Source organism: Oryza brachyantha, chromosome 8 (genome assembly GCF_000231095.2).
Source record: "Oryza brachyantha chromosome 8, ObraRS2, whole genome shotgun sequence".
Taxonomy (NCBI): Eukaryota; Viridiplantae; Streptophyta; class Magnoliopsida; order Poales; family Poaceae; genus Oryza; species Oryza brachyantha.
Genome location: NC_023170.2, coordinates 16,839,630 through 16,865,271, shown reverse-complemented (window position 1 = coordinate 16,865,271; position 25,642 = coordinate 16,839,630). Strand labels below are relative to the sequence as shown.

The window sequence follows — 25,642 nt, the reverse complement described above, 5'->3', positions numbered from 1 at the left end:
TTATTAACTATTAAAAAATATGAAATAGATTAATATGATTTTAAAAAATAACTTTTCTATAGAAAGCTTTTTTGTAAAAAATACACCATTTAGTAGTTCGAAAAACATACACGTGGAAAACGAGGGAGATAAGTTAACTTAGAGAGAACGGTGAACGCGGCCCAGGAGGAGAATGGGAGAAGTGCAGTAGCAACAAAGGAGGAAGGAAGAGAAGACCACGGAAACTAGAAGATAAGGTACGAGAATTTTTTTTATTTTTTAAACATTTTTAATAAATAATTTTATTACTAAATTTAGGAGAAAAATATTTTCACCGTATGAATCTTTTGGTCACACCAACGTGACGAAACAGCTTGCAAGGCCATAACACGCCGACTAGGCTGCGTAACAGCGTTGCCTTGTCACGCCACCAACATTGGCGTGGCCAAAATGTTTAATTTTAAAAAAAAATTGCTCGATTGTTTAGTAATAAAATTATTTGCTAAAAAGTTTAATAAAAAAATTTCAAGGTACGATTCGTGGTGATTTGTTACCCTCCAACTCTTTCAATATACGGATTAAATAGATTTTTGGTCTTGATGCTCATATAATATATGATGATCAATTCGGTAGATAGAGAGTACATTATGGATTGTTGTGGGCCATAAACTGGACGATGTCCGCGCATCAATTTGGCTTGACCTGCTATTATCATCATAAATTCACTAAGAAAAGCTCATGTTCCTATATCACATATATATTCGTAGTGCTAAACATTGCATTAAATTTCAGAAAGTCATCAAATAAGCACATGTTATAAACAAGATCAGTGGCGTCGGTTTGCTGCACTGAAACAATCTAAACATAAATAAAAGGAATTGTAGGAAATAGGAATCATGCACATGATGAAAATTGCACAATTGTATAACACTTCTATTGCTAGTACTAGTGTTCATCTTCAGCCTAGGATTACCAGAACACATAAGATGCTTCCAACTTGCTCGCATTTTTGCATGACGCTGGCAAAGCCCTTACCAAGATTCGAGTAATCAAGAATACAAACAGCTGCTTCTATCTAGTAAAATTTTGGCGTAAGAAACTAAGAACATGTAAAAGGATACAGAATAAGGTCCGGATGCTCACAAGTGGAGTAAAACCATTTTAAAAAATGTTCACTGGAAGTAAACCTATCTAGATATTGCCTACTCCCTCCTTGCCGATGCCATATTCTTCGACAAGCTTGGTCACCAGTACTGTAAGATCGACAAACGCGCTGAATGATGCTCGCAGGAACCGAGCCTCTACTGCTTCAAAGTGCCTGAATTAAGTTTGAAATTTCGTGTCACTACACATCATGAATCAAAGGAAACACAGTTGATAGCAATTGTCAAGATTGGAGTTACTAACACAACAAGCTTGCCACCCAAAACAGTCATTTCCCTCTTGACCTTGTCAGGCTGCAACTGCAACACAAATGACACAAAATTCAAGTTTTTCAATGAAGTATGCCATGAAGGAAGTCTGTTAAAGAGTATTACTATAACTTCTTTACCTCCTTGTCAACAGCTAGCGTTTTGTACACAATGGATGCATGTTCCTCAGATCCATAATCAATTTCCAAGTCACTGCCAAGATAACATTTCCAAAGGAATCATTAGCAGAAGCAAAATTGCATAAGAGCAAGAAGGGTATCAGTCCCATCAAAACTTTATCAGCATAGTCCATGCAATGCTATGTATAAAAAGCAACTGAGGAGCAAGGTGGTCCAGTAACCATATAAAAGCAACATATATCAAGCTAATTACCACTAGCTCCAAGATTTTTCTGCAAGGTTGGTCTTGTCAGTTTAGAACCACGAACAGAAGTTTTCAGCAGTTTTTGAAATTAACTATTCATTCATGAAAATACACTGTTTCGTGACACTACCTGGTCAAACGATAAAACTACTACTTTGCTCATATTTCCATAACCCAGAAAATTTGGTTGTAAGTCAGAAGGGACCGGTGGTGCACACTCTTATTTCTTCTGTGCTGTCTTAGCATATTACGACGAATTAGTACAGAATTTTTAGCTCCCGCCTCAACTCCTAACAAATTAAATTGTCACAAGCAGAAGTCGTTTGTTTAATAGGACAAACGAAAGGCCGACAATGGCACAATCCATAGCTTTACCAGCTACATGACAGGATACTCCACAACCAGACCAGGAGTACTAAATCTAACATATATATCATTAGGTGCTCCTAATCTCGAATTTGCATGCATTTGGGTGGAAAAAGATAGGCGGAAGTATGCATAACACTTCTGACAGATGGCGAGACTGAAATGAAATCACCGGCTATCCCAAAAGAAAAAAAAAACATTACAGTAGCAAATCCTTCTTTTGGGCAATTCGTCGAACACCATGAACGCGGGTGAGGGTTACACGGGGTAGCAAAGCACCACGGCAGCATGCGCTCCGTAGGGCAAGCAAGGGTCATCACAGAATTTGCTTAGCAACAAACAGGGAAGCATAGAAACGAACCCCAAAAAAAGAAAACGCTCGCAAATCGTCACCGACGGGAGAGGGAGGGAGATGGGGTGGGGGGAGAGGAATCACCAGGTGAAGTCCCAGGCGGAGGACGACCCTGGAGCTACGGCGGCGGCCATCAGACCGGGGGAGGAGGCGTCTTCGTCTTCCCCGCGATCTGGGAGCTCGACGGTGTGAGACGCGGTGGTCGGAGGCCGCGCCCGCGCGGGGCGTCGTGGGAGCTCGGGACGGCGGGGCGCAGCTTCTCCGCTCAAGAAGGGGAGGGCGATGGGAAATTTAATTATTTGCCACTGTTATATTGTTATATTTGTCTGATTGCCACTTTTACTTTTGCACTTACGTTACAGGAGAGAAATTAACTCATTTTATGCCACTTTTACGTTTGCACTTACAGATATATTATAGGAGAGAAATTAACTCATTTTATGCCACTTTTGCTGAACTGACGTACCACCTCAGCGCAGCGTGGCTAGCACACGCGAAAAGACCAATCTATCACTGTGAGAGCAGCTAAACCCTGCCTAAAATCGATCTCATCCCTCTCAGTCTGGTCGCCGCCGGCGCGAGAGAGCGACGAGAACGCGCATCGCCGCTGAAGCCGGAAGTCGTGCGTTGCCGTGCATCGCCGCCGAAGCTGCCTGCCGCCTGGCCGCCCACGAAGCAGCACCGAAGCCGCGCATCGCCGCCTGCCGTCCGGCCGCCCATCCGCGCGTCGGCGGAGACCCGGCCAGCCTCTACGTCCACCGGCCTGCCGCCCTGCCTCCCTCACTGTAAGCAATCCATCTCCTTTATCTCTTCTTCTTCTTCTCCCATTCTCATTTTTATTTTTAGTAGCTTTTTTTTTTTCTCTTTGTAGCTTTGGGATTTGGGAACTGGTTGATATTCCTGTTTTGGTAAGTTATTTATGGAGATTTTCCAGCGATGAAGCCGTTGGATGTCCAATTAGTCAATTATGCTTAATTTTTTTTGCATGCGTGTGGAGTTGATAATGAGATAGTATCTAACATGTGTTTTAACCTAGTGTTTTGTCTATGTTATTTTATTTTTATGTTTAATTGTTATGAATCTGCATAAATATTTGTCTTGTTGGGCCAAAAGCAGAGTTATTCATTTGTTCACAGGGTAGAATGGTAATTTCATGTGCTATCTCTATGTTGACATGCTGATATGGAGTGCCAGTTCAAGAAAAAAGGGCATAAAATTAAGTTCTAACTTCTCTTCGATGGCATATATGTAAGAGTAAATATAAAAATGATATTAGAAAGGATGCAAATCTACTGGTGGCTTCCCGAGAGCGATCGGTTCCAGTAGTATCAGTTGGATTTTCGCCGCAGTAGGCTCTGATGGGCCGTGAAATCGCACGCAATGATCCATCCTATTTCGGCCGAGCGCGTGCTGGGCCTCTTCTCCCAAGTTGGCGGGCCCAATGGCCCATAGGTTGGGGGCTCCGCTCCACCCACGTTATTGCCAGGCAAAAAAAAAAAGAAAGAAAGAAAGAAAAAGAAAAAAGAAAAGTGCGTTCACACTTTTCACGGTTCCAGTAGTATTAGTAGTACGTACACTATTCGTATACGTACGTGTGTGTGTATATATATATATACTTGCTTACTGTAGACATATAAACTTTATACACATAAAATTTAGATATACAAATTTTATACATATAAACTCTCTGTATAAAATTTATACATATAAATTTACACATGTAAACTTTATAACTCATATTTGTAAAGTTTATATATATATGGAAAAATATTTGTATATATAAATTTATACACGTAAACTTTATACATATAAACTTTATACATATATGTATATACACTCTCCATAGAAAAATCTACATAGATACAAATATCATATATATATATATATATATATATATATATATATATATATATACATATAAATTTATACATGTAAACTTTATATATATAAAAAGTTAAAACCATAACAAAAAAGTAAAAAAAATAAAAAAAAATGCACGTGCAGCCAAGTTGGGCTAACAGCAGTGCAGATGGGCCGTGGGCCGGCAGTGCGCGCGCGGTGCGCGCGGATTAGACTTTCGGCTCACGAAGCCAACCGAGAAAGATGGACTTGATGCTGCTTTACATGGGCCGTACTCCAATTTTAATGGGCCGTACTCTAGTTTCGATGGGCCTTCTCAGCCCATCCATGTAAACCTGCAATGGTGTCAGTGTCATAGCGAGTGCACAAATATGCAACGGAGGACGGCGCTGCATTCATCTTCACAACATCCCAGCGGCAAATGGCCAAAAGAGTACAGTCCAATAGTGCATAATCCAATTTGCTAATCTTCATATACTGTAATACTCACATGTGAAAACTGGAGAGATTTCATGGCACCAACAGAGCAGAGATCCACTCATATAACAAACATTTTCTTCGTCAGAACTGAATACAAAAGTCCATCTCGAACGAACAGAATTGGTCACAATATTTTCAGTGGAGGCAGTCAAACTCAGGTGACCCGGATGAGCAGAACCACCATAATGAACATGCAGGTCATCAGCAAGATGAGCAGCCACTGGAAGCATGTTGTCTTGGAAGCCAGCGAGTACACCTCTGCTGCTCTCGTGGTTGCACGCCCCGTGCTTGCCAAGCTATGCTCGACGGCTCTCTCCGTGGAATCAAGGATCTGCACAAACAATTGCCAATGTGAGCACAACTGAGTTGCTGGAAAAGGGATAAACGAAACAAGCATGCTACCTTCTCCGTTTCTTGGACAGATTGGTGCATCGTGAGACTGCTTTCTTTCAGTTGGCGTGCTAACTCAACCATTTCGTCAGTCAGATCCTCTTGCAGCTTCCTGCACGGTTAGAAGATCCACCAAGGTTAGAAAACAACTGTCGTTTTTCTATTTCACCAAAATTCTCAATCTTAGGTCTCGAAAAAATCAGAAAGTAACTGTTAAAGTTCACATGTCTCATATATTTCAATGCTTCACTCAGTTAAAACTTTAAATCATCAATGACTTTGTTCTATAGTTGTAGCCTACCTATGCTTCTCAATGTGAGCCTGCGCTTCTGCATCCAACTTAATGGGTGCCCCAATGTCTCTATCTTTTTTCTCATGACTGCTAGGTCCAACATCCATGTGAGCTCTGTTCAATTTACATCCATTAAATGTAATAACAATTAAAAAATAGAAACACATACCAAATTCAACACTTACATTGGTCTCCTACGCAATCCTGATGATAATGATACTGGACTTCCTGGCTTTTCTCCTTCATAAGAGCTTTCTTCCTCTCTATTCTCATCAATGGGCATTTCATTTTCTGGCTGAACAAATAAAAATCAAAGAGAAGTATAATCTATACGAGTAATTATGGCTGCACTGTTCTGAAAAAGTAAGTTAATCAGCATGGCAAAAGCATACCTCCGAAGCAGCAAGCCGTGCAGCTAACGCTTCGATCTTTTCTGAATACTCACTTAATTTAGCCTTTGATACACTGAACCAAGAAGAAATTCATGAATGAACATCGTTTGATCATGGAGAAAATTATTATAATACTCCCTTCGGTTCGATAATACTTGTTGTTTTGGACAAGGACACAATCTCTAAAAAACAACTTTAACACAATTTTCTATAACAACATAATAAAAACTATTCAAACATATGATTTATTGAAGTACATTTCAAGATTAATCTATATGTATAGTCTCCATGCTTCTACAGTAAATATTTTAAAAGTTACTAATAATTAAAGTTCTAAAATTTGACCTTAGCCTTGTCTAAAACGACAAGTATTATGGAATGGAGGGAGTACGTAAGAAAGTGACACAGAAACTCAATTTAGGTAAATGGTTGCTCTGCTCCACTGATGCATGTGTAAAACAGCTCAAAGTAGTCAGTGCATCATATTTTTGCACTCACTGAAAGTATTAGAGTAGATTGTGCCTGATTCATTCATGTATAGAAGTTGAAAGTATAAGCACACCATCCACCAAGGCAAACTAGGATCCAGAAGTCTTTTAACAAAAAACTGAATGCACTGAAATATCAAGGATTGACAATTTGTTGGTCATATTAGTGTCATGAAATAGGATCTAGAGATCAGGTTCACCTATCACTGTTTTATATATGATCAGGGATTTGATAGTTTTTGCGTTGTCATATAGTGCTAATTGGAGTACTTTTTAAGTATGGATGCTCAATAGAATATAGCTGGGTCACAGACTGAAGGTCGATATTCACAAAAAAAAACAGTGCATTGCTATAGAGAACAAATAACACACGAACACCTTGATATCCCTTCTGGAGTAGTTTCTGTTCCTAGCTGCTCCAACAATTCCCTGGCTGTGGTTACATACTGCAGATGGTTGGAGAATGTCAATGCTACCACAGATTCAATTCGAAATGATAAAGAAGATTGAAGAGAATATGTATTAGCTACTAAAAGCTACAATTAAACACACAAGGTAATCCAGAGATATTTCCTTCTCACTTTCAACACACAAAACTACTCACTTGAGCAATTCTTTCTTCTCTTAACTGAAAGTATACAATCAGCCTACTAACACAAACAAAGCATGTTGAAAAATATCCTATCCAAGAAAAATTGTATGAGCTCCACTTACATGGACAAGCTTAGCCTGGTTCTGCTGCTGAGGAGCAGCTTGAAGCAGCCTTATCAAGTTCACTTCAACCTTGCTAAGCGACATGATTAATATGACGAAAACCTACAGAAGCAGTACAAAAAAAAAGACACACCATTATGCAACATCCCAGCAAACACAACATCAGATGAACACGAAATTATTCTCTTCTAACACCACCAATGTTATCAAACTAACAGATAATATTAGCACATCTGTACAGCATAACCACACCCCTCAAATCCCCCATCTGTATGGGAGGGAGAGGGAGGGAAAGCAGAGTAGCAGACAATAGCATCACTAGAGCGATTTGAGAAACTTTCGACCTCCCGACATTGACGAGCACCCGCTTGACCAGAAGAGAAATGGCTCCGGTGAGGAATTACCGGTGGTTCGTTGACACGCGCAGGGGCATCAACAACCAGAAGCAATAGAGGCACGCGACCACGGATAGGACAAGATCCCATCGATCCCCGCCACGGAGGCCCGCCTGATCTTGCTCCCCGCCACGGAAGCAATAGGGGTCACGCTGCAGCGCGGGTGGACGGCTGACTTCTGGCAGAGTAGGTCACCGGCTCACCGCCGGTCGCATCGGCCGTCGGACGCCAGAAAATTAACAATATGCCACTCAATAGAGATGGCTTCCACAAAATGCCACCCTTTACTATGTTGTTATAAAAATACCACTTCTCATCTACATTTCTCAATAAAATGCCATTATGAGGTATTTGAAGCTGTATTCTATTATTTTTGCATCCAAACAGATATATGCAAGGACTGGAATGCCCTGCTCATTTAAATAGAACAGCAGCCTCTCCAGCCTGAAAGGGCACTCGGTCGGTGAGAGCACACAACTGCTCAGCACCAGCCGGACAGAGCACCCAGGCAGGCAGCGGCCAGGGCTGCATGCACTCAAAATGAGCACACAAACACATACATAACTCAGGAAAAAAAATCTCCAACCAATAAAAATCAATCCCAAGCATTCATCATCACATAATAAATATCAGTTCATAACCAACAAAATATATCTCCATCTCAACTAACAAATACACATCACCTAATCAATCTCCAACACTAATAACCAGCAATTTGGATACATATACTATCATGTATGAAGCCACAAACTAGGTTTGATTTCGCTGTCCACTAACTAAAATTATAGTAATTCACTAACTAATCACTACAATCAGAGCAGGGCAGTGGCGGAACCAGGATTTCCAGACGCATAGGGCACAAAGTAAAGGCAAGAACTATCCATGAAAATTTATTCAACTAAGGACAGTGACGGTAAAAAAAAAAACAAGACTAAGCTAAATTTTATTAGCATACCTAGTGAGATGTAGCTCCAAGTCTTCGTGATTTTCACTCTTCGTTAACAGTAGGGAGAGAACTTGAACCCGAACCTACAAAATTATATTTATGTAAGTGATGAAAATTATGAGAACTGAATTATTTATTAAATTATAAAACAAAGCAGCATCCCTAATGTTTACATCCAATTGTTCAATTGGTGTGCGAAGGCCAGGGTCAGCAACAATCACATTTGGATTAAGCACTATGTTATCTTGCAAATTATTACTAGCCCCGGTTCCTACTGTTACATTATCTGGGGTTGGGGTGGATTCATCCGTTCCTGCTGTTTCTGGGGTTGGGGTGGAATCACTTGAGGACTGGGCTTGATAAAAATGATTTTATAGTTCTGCTCCTCTTCATCTATTAAATCAAAACAAATTTCTAATTGACCAATTGCTAAGAAACTAAGAAAGGAAAAGGGTAAAAATTGAGAATAGAGAAAATTACCTTCAGGCTTCACTGCTTCAGCCTTCAAGCCTTCCAAGTTCAACCGTCTGCTCTGCGGCTGTGAGTCCGGACTCCGGTGGCGGCCTGGCGGCGGCGCCACCGCCGGCGAGCACTGCGACCCCTCCCCGCGCGGCCGAGCCGGCGCGCCCCCTCCGCCCTACGTCCTAGAGCCGGCCGCCGCGCCCCTCCGCGGCTCCGCCTCGGCCTCGCGGGCTGCCCCTGTCCCCCAGCCCTCCAGCCGGGCGGCCGCCGGCCGGCGCTGCCCCACCGCCGCGCCGGGAACTGAGCGAAGGCCGCCGCTACCCGCTGCCGCCGCACCCGCCTCTCCTTCCGCGGTCCCGCGCGCCGCAGCTTGCCGCAGTCTGCCCCTCTGCCGAGCGCCCCAGCCGCCAACCGCCAGGAGACAAGAGAACGAGAGAGAGAGAGAGAGAGAGAGGGGGGGGGGGGGGTGGGGGGGGCGGAGGACGGGGGAGGTGGCCGAGATGCGGCGTCAGCCGTGGAGAGAGGAAAATACTATTTAGCGCGCGCCCGCGCGGAGGAAGGGCGCGTGAACACTTCGAAAAACAACTATTTTCACTTTATACATATAAAATTGTATTTTTTTTACTTTACGTATGTATAAAAAATTCTATATATTAAATTTATGTCTATAATATTTTGTATATACTCTCTCCGGATAGAATTAATTGACGTTTAGGACAAACAAATTGCAAAGACTTGTCCAAAACGTCAAAAACATGACCGGAGGGAGTATATAATTATGTATATAGAAAGTTTATATGTATAAATATAATATATGTATATATTTAAGTTTGTATGTCTAAAATGTGTATGTATAAAATTTATATGTCTAAAGTTTGGCTATAGAGCGTGTTCTAAATAGAGCAATGGTAGTTTTGACATTTCACATATTTGATAGATGGAAAAGAAATAGAAATATAGTAGCAAATATTGTAAAGTGGCATTTTATTGAGAAGCGGATGAAAAGTGACATTTTTATACAGCATTATAAATGGTGACATTTTGTGAAAGTCATCTTTATTGAGTGACATATTGTTAATTTTCTCGTCCCACCTATTTCCTCGATGTGGATCTCAATTTAGTGCGACTCAAGCCTATATTAGGCTGAAATAGAACTTCGATTTACGTGTAGCCCGTGATAATTAGGCCGTAAGGAGATTTTGATTTTGTGTGGCCCAATAACGGGACTTGGATTTACGCGCGGCATATTATTACTTGTTTGACGGCCCAACAACGGGATTGCGAATTACGGCCCATTTGAATTGACTTGATTTGAGCTAAGCTCAGTGCGATATTTCTTGAAAGCTTTTCAATTATGCACGTTGATTACTACACTTTCTTCTGCTCCCCGTTCCAAAATATAAGTATTTTTAGATTTAAATATATACCAGAATATAAGTATTAGGCACTATTCACAACACAGATGTCACACCAATCATTTTCTATAAAACTCCCTACTATTTTATATCCTACTGTCCTAATTTGTTTCTCATTTGTTACAGTCTATCCTATTTTTTTCTTCTTAATCTCAATGCTCATTAAATAAACTAAAAATAATTTTGTTTTAGGGTAGAGGTAGTAATTACCAATTTTGTACTCTTACCAGTGACTGACATACTCAATGTCCAGAGAGTTCATGGAGTTGTGTTTGCAGATGGTCGTTGCGAGCCTCTCCAGCATCTGACAGCTCAAGGTTTTCATCCATCTAATTCTGGTAAGTTCTTCGCACAAAATGGTGCAAATCGCTATCCCAATCCACCATTAATTAGAGAGCACAAAGTCAGCACGCAGGTAAATCTGCACCATTGCTATCGGGTTCCAGGTCCAACCATCCAAAATAAAAGGCAGCATTACCAGATGAATTAACAAGCAGATTGTCGTGGAGGCGATTGACAAAAAAAATAAGAGCAGAATACGCAATTCCGCGGTAATAATCTGCGGTTTGGGCGATAAAAAAATTTTCACCGTTGAACAAGTACCATTGGATGATGGAAAGCAGAGTAGACTATCAAACTAAATGCCACACTGAATTATATTTTATCTAATCCAAACAATGTCTTTGTTTCACAATCATTTACCCCGCCTTCAAATCAGTGTTGCTTTACCATTGCTTCTTCTTTTGCAATTTGCACCACAAAAATCAAGACAAGTGGTGCTCATTGTCGGGTCAAGGTGTCATTAGAGCACCATTAAATCAAAGACAAGAATTCTAAACTAGTCTCACAGGATTAAGACATGCACAGATCCAGGTGTTAAACCCTTGGGCAGACTAGGATGTCGATGTGCCGTTCTCTGAATCTTTCAGACGGCTCTCAATGCAAGCTGACAGAAGTGAAAAGCAGATTCTGATAAAACCAGTAGAGTAATTAATAATTAAACAAGTCATGGTTGGAGAGTTTCACTTAAACTTGCTGACCGATGCAGAGAGCTCCAAGTCAACTCGCAACCAATAAAGTGACAATTCTTTTTTGAAAATCCCATAGCGAGTGTGCATTATTGCCCTAATGCCATTGATTAAATGGGTTGACAATGAGATGATGGACTCCTGTGATTCTGTCCATGTAAAACTTCTGGTTTCCCATCAGCCATTAGCTCACACTAAACAATTTTCAGCTTTGTCAGTTTTGCCCTCAGCTTGAACCAATGTCAAGAACTCAAGATCAAGCACACAAGGTCGCAGCCGTGACCTGCAATTACAGTCATGCCCTTGCAATATACTCTGGTTTCAGAAAACATGGTGCCAAAACAACTCTACCAAGAACAAGTCCCTTGTGTAAGATGAAAACAACACAAGCACTCATGCAACGTCATATTTTTGCTTATACTTATACTTTATACTTACAAGTTGAAATTTAGATTTTTAACCTTAAATTTAGAATTGATTTTAAAAACTTTATAGTTTATTTTTTTAGTTTTGGCATTTAGATCGTCAAAAACACACATATATAAGTTTTATTTGTAAATATGTTGTTTTACTTTTTTAAATCAATCTCACCTTTCGCTTTTATTTCTGGTTATAAGCCAAAATTTAAATTTCAACCTTAAATCTGAAATTGATTTTGGGAGTTCTTTCACAGAGGCTTATTTTCCGGCCTTGGCTTTTATATCACTAAAAATACATATATAATTTATTTATTTATTTATAAATATATTATTTGGTATTTTTCATTAAAAAACCAACCAATCACCCCGGATATAAATACCACCAAACCATGCGGTAAATATCTAATGATTGGTAGAGAAGGCCACAGAATCACGTCATCTACACCTAATGTAATCTTACTTAAAATTGTCACACACACACAATAATAAGAAAAACAACACAGGCCCCACACAGTGCAGTGTATATATGAGGGAGAGGGGTGCAAGTGCAACACTCTTCAGGCCAGGTCTTAGCTGACCCCAAAACTTGACAAATTAACCATCTCATCTTGATCTGATGTCACTTAAGGATAAGGCCACACAGCAACACTTGAGTTGATCAGCTCATTAATGCAACCAACCTTCACTAATCAGCAGCACAGCTAAGTGAGCTGAGTGGGAGTAGTAATTAGCTAGGTAGAGCTTAATCTGCTTCTTCTTGTGTTGATGAAGGAGAGGGGTGTGAGGATGAATAAGCAGGGATTGATCATGAAGACCCTGGACAGGTGCCTGTCCAAGCACAGGGGTGGCGGCGGCCGGCCGGAGCCGCCGCCGGAGGGGAGCTTCGCGGTGTACGTCGGTGGCGGCGGCGGCGGCGGGAGGGAGAGGTTCGTGGTGAGGACGGAGTGCGTGAACCACCCGCTGTTCAGGGCGCTGCTGGAGGAGGCCGAGGAGGAGTACGGGTACGTGGCGGACGGCCCGCTGGAGCTCCCCTGCGACGCCGGCGAGTTCGTCGCCGTGCTGGAGAGGATCGAGCGGGAGATGGCGGAGGAGAGGACGGTCAAGTGCGGCGGCCTGGTGGTCAGGCTCCACCCGGCGGCGCACCTCATGCTGGCGGCGGCTCCGGCGAGGCCGCCGCCAATGATTGCCGGCTGATGGCGGGCTCGTCGCTCTGAACGCCTGATGGTAGCGGCTCCGGTAGCCCGGCCGGCCGGCGGCGATCGCCGGCTTTCGACGCATGTTCTTGTCAAACTTTTTTTCTGCGCACAGAATGTGTTGCTGGCGACGCATCCACATGCATGCATGATCGTCTTTGCTCGTATCGTGTCTTCTTGCACCTGTGATTATCTGATGTTTACATGTACTGTAACATATTATGTAGTACAACTGTAAATGGATCAAACTCGTAAGTTTCAGCCAGTTCTTCGTTGCACATACAAATATACAATCAGCGTAAAAAATTTCAGTAAAACAAGAAATCAGTTAAACAAATGAACGGTGAGAATCGATTCAGGAAGCTTATCAGGACGTGGTGTTCGGCTCAACTGTACTACAGCGGTCACTCCGATTTTTTAGTTTTGAATTCGCCAGCTTTTAGATATATACTCTCTCTATTTTATAATATATGATGTTTAATTTTTTTAAATATTTAATCATTTATCTTATTCAAAAAATTATGAAAAATATTATTTATTTTGCTTGTGAATTACTTTATTATCAAAGAACTTTAAACACGACTTATCATTTTTTATATTTGTACTAAATTTTTAAATAAGATAAATGGTCAAACACTTAAAAAAAAGTCAAACATCTTACATTATAAAACAAAGATTACATTATAAAAAAAACAAAGGTAGTATTTGACAATTTATTTTAATCAATTTTTTTTGCAAATATGTAAAAAATAATGCATGGCTTAAAGTTATTTCGATGATAAAACAAATCACAATTTAATAATTATACGAATGATCAAAGCAAGTCTAAAAATCAACGATATCAAACATTGAAAAAACAGAAGGATCACATCACGACTGAATAATTGCAGTAGCGAGGTAAAGAAATGGAAACAAGGGCTAACACCAGCAAATATCACAAAAGAGAAAAGGCCACGATTTGGAAAAAAATTACTGTGTTATAATATTGAATAGTGGAGAAATTCTACATTCGCCTGACCAATCAATACATGCAGTGGGGAAAAAAGATCATAATCTCGCACCAATATTAACACCGGATGTCACACGTGAACTCTCGGAGACTCGAACCGATGCTCAACAAATACCAGATTGGATGTGGAGAAAGAACAACCATAACCATGTACAGAAAAAAGGTGAATTGGCTGGAAAACCACAACCTCATTGCATCCACTACCCTCCTGATGCTAGCAACCAACAGTTACACCTTCTTTCGTAGTGGTAGAGGTGACACCCACAGCTACACCCTCTCTCGTTGTAGAGGTGACACGAAGGATTGCTTGTGCACTCAATGCGGAAAGTTTTGATTGGCAGAATGCTTCCCATGATTCAGCATCAGGTGAGGTGGCAGGTGTGTCATCATCAACTTCACCAGAACTCGACGCTTGTGACTTCTCATAGAACGCTTGTAGCTCCAAGGCAAGCTTGCGAGCAGCCTCCCTTGATTCAGGAAGCTGGTCACTAAGCTGAGTTGCTGCAATCTGAACAAGCTTATCCATTCCATATTCTTTAATTCCCTCCACAACCTGGAAAGAACATAGGTCAATCTAAGCAAATAACTAAGAGTGATATCCACACTACATAAAAGCCAATACCCAATAAAGAAAAATTCAGGAAGTGCCACAGTATTAAAAATGGCCAGGCAGTGTAGGTCAGGGCATGAAGCTCTTTGAAGTAAGAACTACAGGTAAAAATCTCTACCACACACACTAGCTCAATGTTATGGACAAGCTCCAGCTCTGCCTTATAGTAAGCTCTAAACCACATCTACATATCTAAATAGACTAAAAGGCTCCAGAAAAAAAAATCTGTAAATTCCCTACTCTTCAATCTTAAGAAAATTTGGCCGGCCCGGCATAAAAAAAAGGCTCCAAATTCAATGTTAACTCTAAAAGTTGAATGTTTGTAGCATGAAAAAACAGAGCTAAGTTCTATATTGAGTTTCCCTTTGAACTCCCTTAGGTCCAAAAGGAGATAATCAGATAATAATTGAGGCAAAAAGGAAGCTGTGATTTTAAAATAAATTTCAAGGTGGTACTTTCACTTACAAAGTGTGGTACGCTCTTGCTGAAACACATTGATGCTTTTGCTCGAATTCGTGGATTCCTGTTCTTAAGGTAGGGCTGCACTTTCGGTAACAAAGCAGAAGGAGCAATCCAGCTTGTCATCGATATCAGAGCTGCCTCAGCAGCTTCACAGACAAAACGCTTATCTTGTGACGATTTTAGAAATAGCTGCACTAACTGAGAACAAATACGACAGAAAGGATGTTTTGAGAAATAGAGTAGTACAGCACAAAACTTGTGAAATTGTTAAAAGAAAGTTTGAGAACTGAAAAACGTACCAGTGGATCAATTGAGTCAACCATTAGGTCACCATATGCCTTGAAAATATCAGCACAGGTCATGAGTGCAGTTTTACAGACAGCGCTCCTTGGATTCTTGACAGATTTCACAATAAGAGGAACTAGAGGTTCCCTATAATTCAAATCCAACACTTAGCAGATATAAAGTGATGTAATTTTATAGCTTCAGCCCTATAGTAAGTACTAGTAAGTAATGCTATCAAAAGATATGTACAAAAACAAAGTAGTAAATAACAAGGTAAGAAACTTACAGAAGTTCCTGCAATCTATCCTTGTGATATATTGCCAACTGACGTACATTATTAAGAGCTTCACAAGTCATAACCCAGTCTTTTGAATCCAACCTTGCAACTAAAGTCTATCAAACAGTAGAAAATGACAAATGTTAGGGCTTCCAAAATCTGAAAAATACTAAGCGCACACACAAAAAAAGGTTATGAATATAAATATCTAGTAGCATACACCAAGGGTTGCGCCAGCATCTGGGAGATCTGTCAGATTCTCAGAATCAATATACTCAACATCAGCATTTCCAGCTTCACACCCATTAGTCACAGCATCAGGGCATGCAGGTGGAGCATTTTCATTCAAGACAGGCTTGGTGATGCAAGACTTCGCCGAGCTGTCCTTGGGTTTCTCCAGCTCTGCTGATTGAGCTAGATTCAGATCTTTCAACACACTGTCTGACATATTTGTACCTGTGCAGAGGAATTGTAGAAAAGAAAATAAGACCATGTACAAACTGGGCCTCTCCAAAAGTTTCATACAAATATAGTGAAGCATCTCTGAGACTCTCAGAACTATTTGGAGATTTTTCCATTGAAATATTGTCCAGCCGTATCCTACCACTCCACATAAACAATACAATACCAGCAATGTAAATACCAGGAGCAACAAAAGCTGCAACTTAGATTTTTTTTTCCACTAAATTAACATTCATCAGATAGTCAGACATCAAATTGCTCACAGGAAGTCCCAAATAAACCCCCATCCACCACAATGTGGGATTTGTAAGCCCTCCTTACTCCACATTCCCCTAGGTACATGGCTCTGCAATCCATCCACAAAAGTGTACCACAATAATTAAACTAGCCCTAATAATCACACTCCAAAGCAAATAAAGCGAACGACTGCTCATTTCTTCTGAGCAATCATGAAATAGAGTAAAAGAGAGCCCAATCATCATGCACGAGTACGACCGCAGCAGAATCTACGACGAACTGGGTCAGCAACTCGCTACAGTCAACACCAACAACCCGAAGCAGCACGAAGCCCGTGGGAAGCAGGGAACGCCATGTTCTACCGGCATCCACCTCGGAATCAATACCTCAACTAGGGGAAACCAAGGAAGCACCGAGCTGGCGGCTTGATCTCCTCCAAATCCGGCCACCCCCGCACACACACACACTACTCCGCGGCGGGAAGCTGATGCTGATGCCGTCTCCGGCGAGGGGGGCCGCGGTGCGGCGAGTTATACCGACTCGGCCCCTGCCAAAATTCCATCCAGGTCCCTGACAAATCTGGGTATCACCATTTGGAACCTAGGAAATTGGGGGGAACTCCCATGTCGGAGGAAATTTTCCGTTTCCTATGGAAGATCAACAGAGGCGACCCAAAAAAAAAGAAAGCAGGACAAATCAGCATCTGCTCCACCAATTCCAAACCTCTCGTTACCAGGCAGTGGGGCCGTCGCCGGCGCTGCCGGAGCTCGAGCCGCCACCGGCAAGCTGCCTACCGAGGTTCCGCCGCCCAGCGCGGGAGGAGCCTTGCCGCCGGAGATCTGGGGTGAGTGCGAACGAGAGAGAGAGAGTGTGTGAGAGGAGGAAGAAGATTCGAGGAGGGTTGGGGTGCTAATCAAGAGGGTACAGAGAGTGGGGAGGATATTATTATTATGGGTTTAATGTGATTTGTTATGTACTTATGTGTGCGGTGTGTTATTCATTCTTCCTCATTTCACAAATATGTTTATAAAGGATTTAGCCACTTTTAGTAATAATAAAAATTTAGGTAGAAGAGAAGTACAAACTAAGATTATGCAGGTTATGCTTCTGGCATATTTCATATAAATAGGATTGAATGAGCAAATGAGATATTAGGGCACGTACAAAGGGCTTTAATTGACATCTCTAACGCTGCATGCTCGCTGATGTGGAGGAGAGATACGATAGGAGAGAAAAATCGGTTGTTTTGTATGGAGTCAGCAAAACATCAACTGTTAGCACATAAAACGAGAAGACAACCATAAAATCTGCTTTCTATGTGTGCTGACTCTAATTAGAGACGCTTCAGGGATGGCAATGGGTTGAGTTTGGGGCGGGTTTTTATAAAAATCCACCCGTCACAAAACCCATGACTGTAATGTAAACCCATACCCATCAATCTTTATAGGTGCAAAACTAAACCCATACCTATACCCGCCGGGTATCCAAAACCCAATAGGTATCCATGGGTGAAACCACGTCAAACAAAAAAGATCTTAATCGAGACATCTCCAGAAGTATATTAAGATTTTTCAACATTTAAATACAGGAATAAGCAAATAAACATAGTCGATTGATTAATATAGCACCAAGAAAATCAAAAAGGTAAAATAGTAAGCAAGTAAAACTAAGCTCGACGAATTCTAACGTTCAATCATCTAATCATATCGACACAAATGGCTAATCATGCATCAACAATATTCTCATGCTCCCGACTTATAAAACTGTACAATAAACATGTTTCATGTCAAATATTTCAAGGCGTTGCTAGATTTTTAGGGCCCCAATAAGCACCTGCGGGTTAAATCTAAACCCATACCTAACCCATAGCTTCACGGGCACCTATCCCACGAACTCATGGGTACAAATCTTCACCCATACCCGCATCCATTGAGTATAAAACCCGTTGAGGTCTTAGACCCATGGGTACAATTGCCATCCCTAAGTAGGTTGACATGTGTTATGCTCTTTTATTGATTTTAAAATATTATCCTTTTAGTTTAATTTAAAGATGTTTGACATAAATAAAATGAACTAAAATAACCTATTGTGTTTATATTTTTAAATGGGGTAAGCACAATATCTATGCCGCGCAGAACGGCAGGAGTGGTTTAAAATAGCCCAACGCACTTTTGGCTTTTGCTGATCACAATTTCGCACATAACCAACCAGAGCAAACAAGCGTGGTTACGCAGCAAAACGAAGTTTACAGAGGGGCTGCACGCAAATAAAACCCATAGGATTCCATAATAATTCGGCAATAATTAAGCAATTCCATTCCATCTGATTGGCGTTCTTTTAGGAGTGCCGGCTCTCCATTTTTTAAAAAAATTTTAAAAAAAGGGAAAATCCGGGGAGTGATTGATTGGGCCTGCGGCGGTTGCGGGTTTGGTGGCCCGAGTCCACCGCGAGAACGACGCCTCTACCCTCTCAGGCATGGCCCACATGTCAGCCGCTGAGATGGGAGCGTGTGGGCCCCCATGCCGGCGTGAGCTCATTCACTGCTCCAATCTACTCCGGCGCCGGCGGCGGAGGAAATGAGGGGAGGCAACGCAACGGTGGCCGTTTCCGTTTGGACGCCGGCGACCGCCGTGTCGGCTTTCGCATTGACTGCACCTGAGTAATGGTCGCCGACCTAGCTCACACCGTCACATGCCATGCGTGGCGGCGGAGCTGTGAGAGTGTCAAAGCCCATGGCCATGGATGCCGGCGACCCGTGGGCCGTGGCAGTCCATGTGAGAGGCATCATTCGTACATATTTACAAATAAAAATTTTATACATATTTTGTACAAATAAAAATTTTATACATATTTTTGGTGATTTATAAAACAAGACTAGAAAATAAATCTATATCTATATCTATACTATTATAAAAAAGTGGTAGTGATTCTGCCAGATTTTCGTCCGTCAGCGGCTATGGGCTGCTTTTGCGCCAGGCTCGTGGCCCACTCGCGCGTCGCCCTCACAGCGCACTCCCCAGCTTGCTCGCGGCCTGGCGGCCCACTCGCGATCGCCAACCTATCCGCTGCCTAGGACGTGCAGAGCGTGTGGCCTAGCACGGCCCATGTGCGTGCGGCAGCCTCACGGACCACTTGCGCGAAGCGCTCGCTTGCTGGCCTGGCCACAGCCATCCAGCAAAATATTGAGAAAAGGTGTGATTTTTTGCTTTTTGATATTTTTTTAGGGATGGTTAATACTCCATTGTATTTTAATAGGTCGTTGACTGTTTGATGTGAGTTTAATCATCTAAAATTTTTGTGCAAATATGAAAAAAAATGTTAGTTATAATTAATATATATTTAGTAATAAATCTACTTATAAAAAATAAATAAATGATAGTTATGTAAGTTTTTTTAATAAGACGAATGATCTATCAAAAAGTTAACATTATTATTTATTAAAATAGATAGGCAGTATATGTTTTTAAAAAACTCAGCTGTCTATCACTATAACATATATATGTCGTGTAATTTAATAAAATTATAAATAAAATAGTTACTTTTATCCCCGTGGTAAAGCACAGGCACTATGCTATCATAGTAAAGAAAAACCTTAAAACCAAATTCAAATTTAAGGTTAAAAAAATAAATTTTGGTTTATAAGCAAAAGTGAAAAGATTTGGGAAAATTTGTTCACCTTGAGCTAGTGTTTTTCTCTTCGATTTATTCTTACTTTTTTACTTTTGCAACGTATTCTTCGCCTCATCTTTTCACATATGTTTATAAACAAATTTTATATTTTTAATCTTAAATTTGAAGTTGATTTTGAGATTTTCTCATCATACTTTATTTTTTAAATTATGTTTTAAATTACTAAGAACACATATATAAAAAAATATCCACATATTATTTTTCGTTTGCAAATATGTTTCTTTAGCTTATTCTCTCAATAAGACCAAAGATAGGCACTCCTAATGTATAATGATTTTTTTTAAAAAAAGGTCTCATCACCTTAATTTCTAAAAATATTATAAAATAGATTTTTAACTTTATAGTAATTAATTGAACTGTTTATATCATAAATAGCTAAAAAACATCATGTAATCATCCTTATAAAAAAACAGCTTAGTAGCAGTAAAAAATTTGACTAGAAAAGCAGTGTGTGATGAGGCCTAAAGGCTATCACCAATTCAGGTCCAGCCCATTTAGACCCATCTCAGACATGGATTCTCCACTCAAGACAGTCAGACAGAGTTTTAATCCTTTAACCCACAAAAAACACTGTAGAAATTATATGTACAATGCATGTTAACCTATGCTTATGATGTTGAGGAGCAATGGCGTTTTCAAATATCCACAAGACTATTTACAGCACTCCATCCTCAATTATTCCCTAAGCTAAGCCGTCAGGTTCTTGATGATGATTCTGTATGAACAAGATCGTGTTCTGATCCTTCTGAGTGTGAAGAAAGGAACATTTTTTTTTGTTTTCAGGAGTAGGATCGGATGAGCCTGAACCCCTGGAACGAGCCCTTGAGCAGGTTGCCAATGATGGACGCCGCGCCGCCGCCGCCGTCCTCGGCGCGCTTGATGGCGGCGCGGCTGTTGCTCTTGACACGCAGCACGGCGTGGCCGAGCTGCTCGCCGAGCGTCTCCATGGCCTTTCCGTTGACGGGGTTGCCGTAGGCGTCGGAGACGTAGAAGGTGTCGTCGGCCTCGCCGTCCTTGGTGGTGATCACCGCCCGGATGATCGACAGGCTGTTCTCCCGGAACACGCGCGTGATCTCCGACAGGAGCCCCGCCCTGTCCTCCGTCTTCACCTCCAGCTCCAGCCCCTGCAAGACGAACACCTTGCCGGTGATGAGTGACGGTGGCAACGGCGATGCCGTGAAGGTGGGGGAGGCGTGCACTGCACGTACGTCGGAGGCGCGGCGCTCGACGGCGGCCACGAGGCAGCGGACGAGGCGGAGCCGCTCGGCGTCGCAGCGCACGGGGTGGCCGTCGACGTGCCGGACGTAGTACTCCTGCAGCCACAGTCCCCGGCCATGGGGTGGTGAGCATCTGAGCGATGTGAGGTGGATACGATTTTGTAATGGCGTACGTACTTGGTAGGCCTCCTTGCTGCTGCCGCCCTCGGCGTCGACGGTGCCATGGAAGACGACGTAGTGCAGGTCGGTGAGCGCGCACAGCGTGTCGAACAGCAGCCGCGGCCGGTCCCTGCACCGGAGGATCACCACCGTGTACCGCCGCTCCGTGCAGTCCATCACCACCACCTTCGCCTTCGGCTTGACCGCCACGCCACCGCTCCTCTCCTCACCGCCGGCGTCGCCGTCGGCATCGTCGAGCATGAGCCTGTGCAGGCGCCTCTCGGCGTGCGCCGCGCCCAGGGACACGGCGGTGCTGCCCTTCCTGTCACCGCCGCCGTCGCTGTCCCCCTGCATGACGTTGCCGAGAAGCTCCTGCAGCTGGGACAGCCGCCGGCCGTCGCGGACGGGGAGCCCGGTGGCCTCGTCAGTGATCTGGATGACGGCGGCGGCGCGCCTGTCGTGCGTCCACACCTCGGCATTCACAATGTTGCAGCTCAGCGAGGCCAGCACGGCGCACACCTCGGAGAGAAGCCCCGGCCGGTCGGTGCCGGTCAGCTCAACACAGGTGGTCTCCTCCGACGGCGCAGCGCCACCGTCCAGCCCGCTCGCCGGCGGCACCAGGTAATCCTCCGACTCCAAGCACTGTAGCACAGCACACTGCCAGAGGTAAGTGACCTCGCCAAGTAGCTGATCAGCTTAGCAAACAAGAGCTATCACTATCACTAGTAGTAATTAAGCACGCAATTAATTAACTATAATTACTTTCTTGATGCAGTCAGTGACCTCCGTGTTCTGCAGCTTGTTACCGTCCTGATCGGTCACATTGAACACTGAACATGACATGAGAAAACTCAGTATTACCAAAGTCAAGCAACTTTTCTGAATTACTGCAAAGGAACTTAATTGCATGCTGTTCCTTAATCCTACATGTTTTTTTTCCTAGAACAAGTCAGATTAAACCAAGAGATTAAGAGGGGTAATTAATTACAATACCGTCCATGAACCAGTTGCCATCTGAAGAAATGTAGGCCTTGGTGATGACGAGGTTCAGGTCCACAAGTACTTGAACAGCCTCCAGTAAAATGCCATGCTTCTTGACCCTATCAACCTGGGCAAGGAAAGAAAAGTCCAAGCTTTGTCAAGGCCACTAATTACTATGCTGGTACAGAGGTAGAGAGGTTAGTTAGATATTTAATTAGTGTATGGTCCAGCCTGAAAAGGAAGCACAATCTCACCCGGATGACAGTTGCACTGTCGCACGAGTCATTGTCTATCACAACACTGCAAGAAAAATTCAGTCACCAGTTATACTATGAGCCTTTTTATGGTCCTGAAAAGATGCCTTGACATATCAAATTTTCATAGAACTAATCTTGTGTATCAAAAATCTCAAAAAGAAGCTAATTTTGTATAAATCTATCGCCCTTTTCCCCGGATAAATCTTTTGAGTGTTTGTCCAATTCAGAGGCACTACCTTTTTTTATGCGGGGGAGAATTGAATGTCCCAATCATATGGAATATCAACGAGATGCTAAAAACCTTTAATTAGGTTTGGTTTAGGTGAAATATCCACATAATCAAGCTCGTGCTATAATAGCGACTCACACGGCATATTCATATATGGTGGCAATGAATTAGCAACAACTCATATAGTATAATGCAAATACTAGATCAGTCTAATTTGGAATTCATAATTATTGGCAAACAGTCTATTTGGAAGTTGGTTAGAGGGAGAGTTGGATTTGTAAAGCCTCTTTACTGCTAGGGTTGCAGCATAAGAATCACAGATTCCAGATAAGCTCATTTCATTCCCTTTTGCCAAAAGGTGAGGGCAAGGGAATCCAGCAAGGACAGTTTCAGCTTTGGACAACATGACTCTCACTCACTCAGGTAGCAGCAATAAGGCACAGAATAAAAGATCAACATGGCCAAGCTCATCAAAACAGAATGAGATTTTATCCCTGACATCTGGCAGAGATGATTAAAAGGAGAGATTTTTTGGGGGGGAGTGAACTTCTGGAGATGTTTATGTTGTTGCTGACAACTTAATTTCTGAAAATCCTCTAGAAAAGCTGGCATTTTGGAAGTGAAGAAAAGAAATGAAGAACAGGCAGAGCATCCAGGAGTCTGGGCCTATTTTAATCCACAGGATTTGTTCTGATTCATAGTAGTGGATGCCATGAACATTGCGGGAGATGTTCAAGCGCGAAAATCCAGGCCAAAATGACGCAGCCATTAACTGCTCTGCTATATTATCATCAAGACTATAGGAAGGATAATACACCAATACTTTTTTTTTTCAAAATAAAATAAAATAAGAAGAAGAAACTGTCCATCGATCTCTGCATCTCCTAGTACCACTTTGCTACGAATTTGCAAGAAATATAAAAACAAAACAAAAGACGAACGTTGATCCAAAATCCAAACAAAATTGAAACAAAAAGAAGAAGAGAAAACAAATCGATAGGGAGCAACGGAATTGGGAGCGCGTGCGAATGATAGATATTACCTGGGCGGGTTCATCCTCCTGACCAACTTGGCGTACTCGTCGTCGTCCTCCTCCTCCACCAGCTCGCCGCACCTCGCCATGGCTGACGGCCACAAGATCAACCGCAAGAACACGCAAACAAGCACAAGCGCAGCCGCTATCTCTAGTCTAGCTAGCTATCTGCAGCGGAAAGAAGAGAAGAGCATCGCCATCGCTGAGGAGGAGGAAGAGGAAGAGGAAGAGGGGTGATGGGAAGGAGTGGGGAGGGGGAGAAGGAAAGGGCGCGGCGTTTCCATTAACATCGCGGGTGCGAGGTCACCGCGAGGCGGAGTTATGGCAGCCTGCCGCCCGCCGATCGCGCCTTCGCTTCTCTTCTCCTCCTCTTTTGCTTGCTTCCTCTGAATTGTCGGTGTCTGATGCACTGTGAACCCAAGATATTCTGAATTTTCGCTCTCTTTCTCTGCCTGCTTCAAGAAAAGATCTACACAACATTCGGTAGAAAATCTCTCCAAAATAATTGTAACGGATACCTACAGTATAATAGTAGTGTGTTATATCGTAGTAACTCCGTTTTATAATATAAAATGTTTAACTTTTTTTTGCAACGTTTGACCATTCATCTTATTCAAAAATTTAGTACAAATATAAAAAAAATGACAAGTCGTGCTTAAAGTTTTTTTTTGATAATAAAGTAAGTCACAAGCAAAATAAATGATATTTCTATAATTTTTTAAATAAGATAAATGATCAAACATTACAAACAAAAAAGTCAAACATCTTACATTATGAAACGGAGCATTATGAAATGGAGGGAGTAGATTATATGTATGTAGTATAATACAAGCTGTACGGGTGACTGTTTGGTTTTCTATGGAAAAACGAATGAAATACTTGCAAACGAAAAATAGTTTGTGAATAAAATTTTTATATACATATTGTTAGCGATAAAAACCAAGGCTGGCAATAAACAACAATTGAAAAAAAAACTCTAAATCTATTCCAAATTTAAGGTTAAAAATTCAAATATTGGTTTATAAATATAAGCATAAGTGAAAAAGATAGGGTGGAAAAGTTTTGTTCCTGATTTACTGACTGGAGTACTTATACCAAACACTGTTTATATTTAAAATTTTGTGAAAGTTGTGTAAATAATTAAAGGAGACCATATTATTATAGTGTGCCACATCCTAACATAAGCCTTAAGTTTATGTTTATCATAGTCTAACTGTTTTAATAGTATTAGCAATGAAAGTCAAGATGGTCAACCGTGATAAGTCTCCAGAGACGGATAATATACATAGACACGCGGTAACATTATTTGAATGGCTTCGTCAGTGCGTTGGAATGTTTGAAACGGTTGTTTTCGAACAAGATGACTTTGTTTTGGTGTAATCTAGCAAAATTCAAATTTAATAGGGTTACAATGTAAACTATATATTTGTCATTCTATACATACCTATACTATTATTAATTGGGTACTATGAAAACACTAGCCACCAGATATTCGTTGATAGATTGTATTATCGTGGCCTTAGATTGTTCGAGGATTTGTGTAAAACAAGTCATGCATTTGGAACTAAGCATGGACTTTTCTTTTAGTATTTATTTAGCTTAAACTTTTAAATTAATATTTAGATATTTAGCTAGCTGAAACTTATGTGGACCATCATAGTTTCAAAAGTAACCAACACATTTAACATAATGCTAGAATTTTGTAATAATGACCCATGCAACTCACAGGTTGGTAATAAATCCCCATGCTCCGCTATCCGGAAGAAG

The 25,642-nt window shown here is 41.8% G+C and overlaps 5 protein-coding genes across 8 annotated transcripts; 1 reads left to right on the top strand and 4 right to left on the bottom strand.

The window, feature by feature from the left end:
* Positions 1–882: 882 nt before the first annotated feature.
* LOC102703605 lies at positions 883–3,283 on the bottom strand. The gene is made up of 4 exons (XM_006659568.3): positions 2,578–3,283; positions 1,532–1,604; positions 1,387–1,442; positions 883–1,297 (listed from the first exon to the last, which is right to left on the bottom strand). Exons 1-4 carry the CDS (start codon positions 2,625–2,627, stop codon positions 1,171–1,173), a joined length of 306 nt encoding a protein of 101 aa, XP_006659631.1. The 5' UTR covers positions 2,628–3,283; the 3' UTR covers positions 883–1,170.
* A 1,376-nt stretch (positions 3,284–4,659) lies between these two features.
* On the bottom strand, positions 4,660–7,609 carry LOC102703145. Its single transcript, XM_015840507.2, has 8 exons — positions 7,514–7,609; positions 7,110–7,211; positions 6,774–6,841; positions 5,908–5,980; positions 5,701–5,810; positions 5,525–5,629; positions 5,236–5,335; positions 4,660–5,164 (listed from the first exon to the last, which is right to left on the bottom strand). Exons 1-8 carry the CDS (start codon positions 7,592–7,594, stop codon positions 4,988–4,990), a joined length of 816 nt encoding a protein of 271 aa, XP_015695993.1. The 5' UTR covers positions 7,595–7,609; the 3' UTR covers positions 4,660–4,987.
* Positions 7,610–12,479: 4,870 nt separating this feature from the next.
* On the top strand, positions 12,480–12,968 carry LOC102702872 (auxin-responsive protein SAUR50-like). Its single transcript, XM_006659565.2, has one exon. The coding sequence runs from the start codon at positions 12,540–12,542 to the stop codon at positions 12,966–12,968; it is 429 nt and encodes a 142-aa protein (XP_006659628.2). The 5' UTR covers positions 12,480–12,539.
* Positions 12,969–14,001: 1,033 nt separating this feature from the next.
* LOC102702588 lies at positions 14,002–17,256 on the bottom strand. Of its 4 annotated transcripts, none has more exons than XM_015840505.2 (6): positions 16,696–17,256; positions 15,831–16,066; positions 15,620–15,726; positions 15,348–15,480; positions 15,052–15,246; positions 14,002–14,529 (listed from the first exon to the last, which is right to left on the bottom strand). In XM_015840505.2, exons 2-6 carry the CDS (start codon positions 16,056–16,058, stop codon positions 14,191–14,193), a joined length of 1,002 nt encoding a protein of 333 aa, XP_015695991.1. In that variant the 5' UTR covers positions 16,059–16,066; positions 16,696–17,256; the 3' UTR covers positions 14,002–14,190. The 4 variants fall into 4 exon arrangements, with proteins under 4 accessions (XP_015695991.1, XP_015695992.1, XP_015695990.1 ...); XM_015840506.2 differs by having other exon boundaries at positions 17,033–17,256; XM_015840504.2 differs by having other exon boundaries at positions 17,043–17,256.
* Positions 17,257–20,425: 3,169 nt separating this feature from the next.
* LOC102702309 (ACT domain-containing protein ACR6-like) lies at positions 20,426–24,309 on the bottom strand. Its single transcript, XM_015840306.2, has 7 exons — positions 23,885–24,309; positions 22,611–22,656; positions 22,369–22,483; positions 22,138–22,205; positions 21,394–22,017; positions 21,208–21,312; positions 20,426–21,123 (listed from the first exon to the last, which is right to left on the bottom strand). Exons 1-7 carry the CDS (start codon positions 23,962–23,964, stop codon positions 20,779–20,781), a joined length of 1,383 nt encoding a protein of 460 aa, XP_015695792.2. The 5' UTR covers positions 23,965–24,309; the 3' UTR covers positions 20,426–20,778.
* Positions 24,310–25,642: the final 1,333 nt, after the last annotated feature.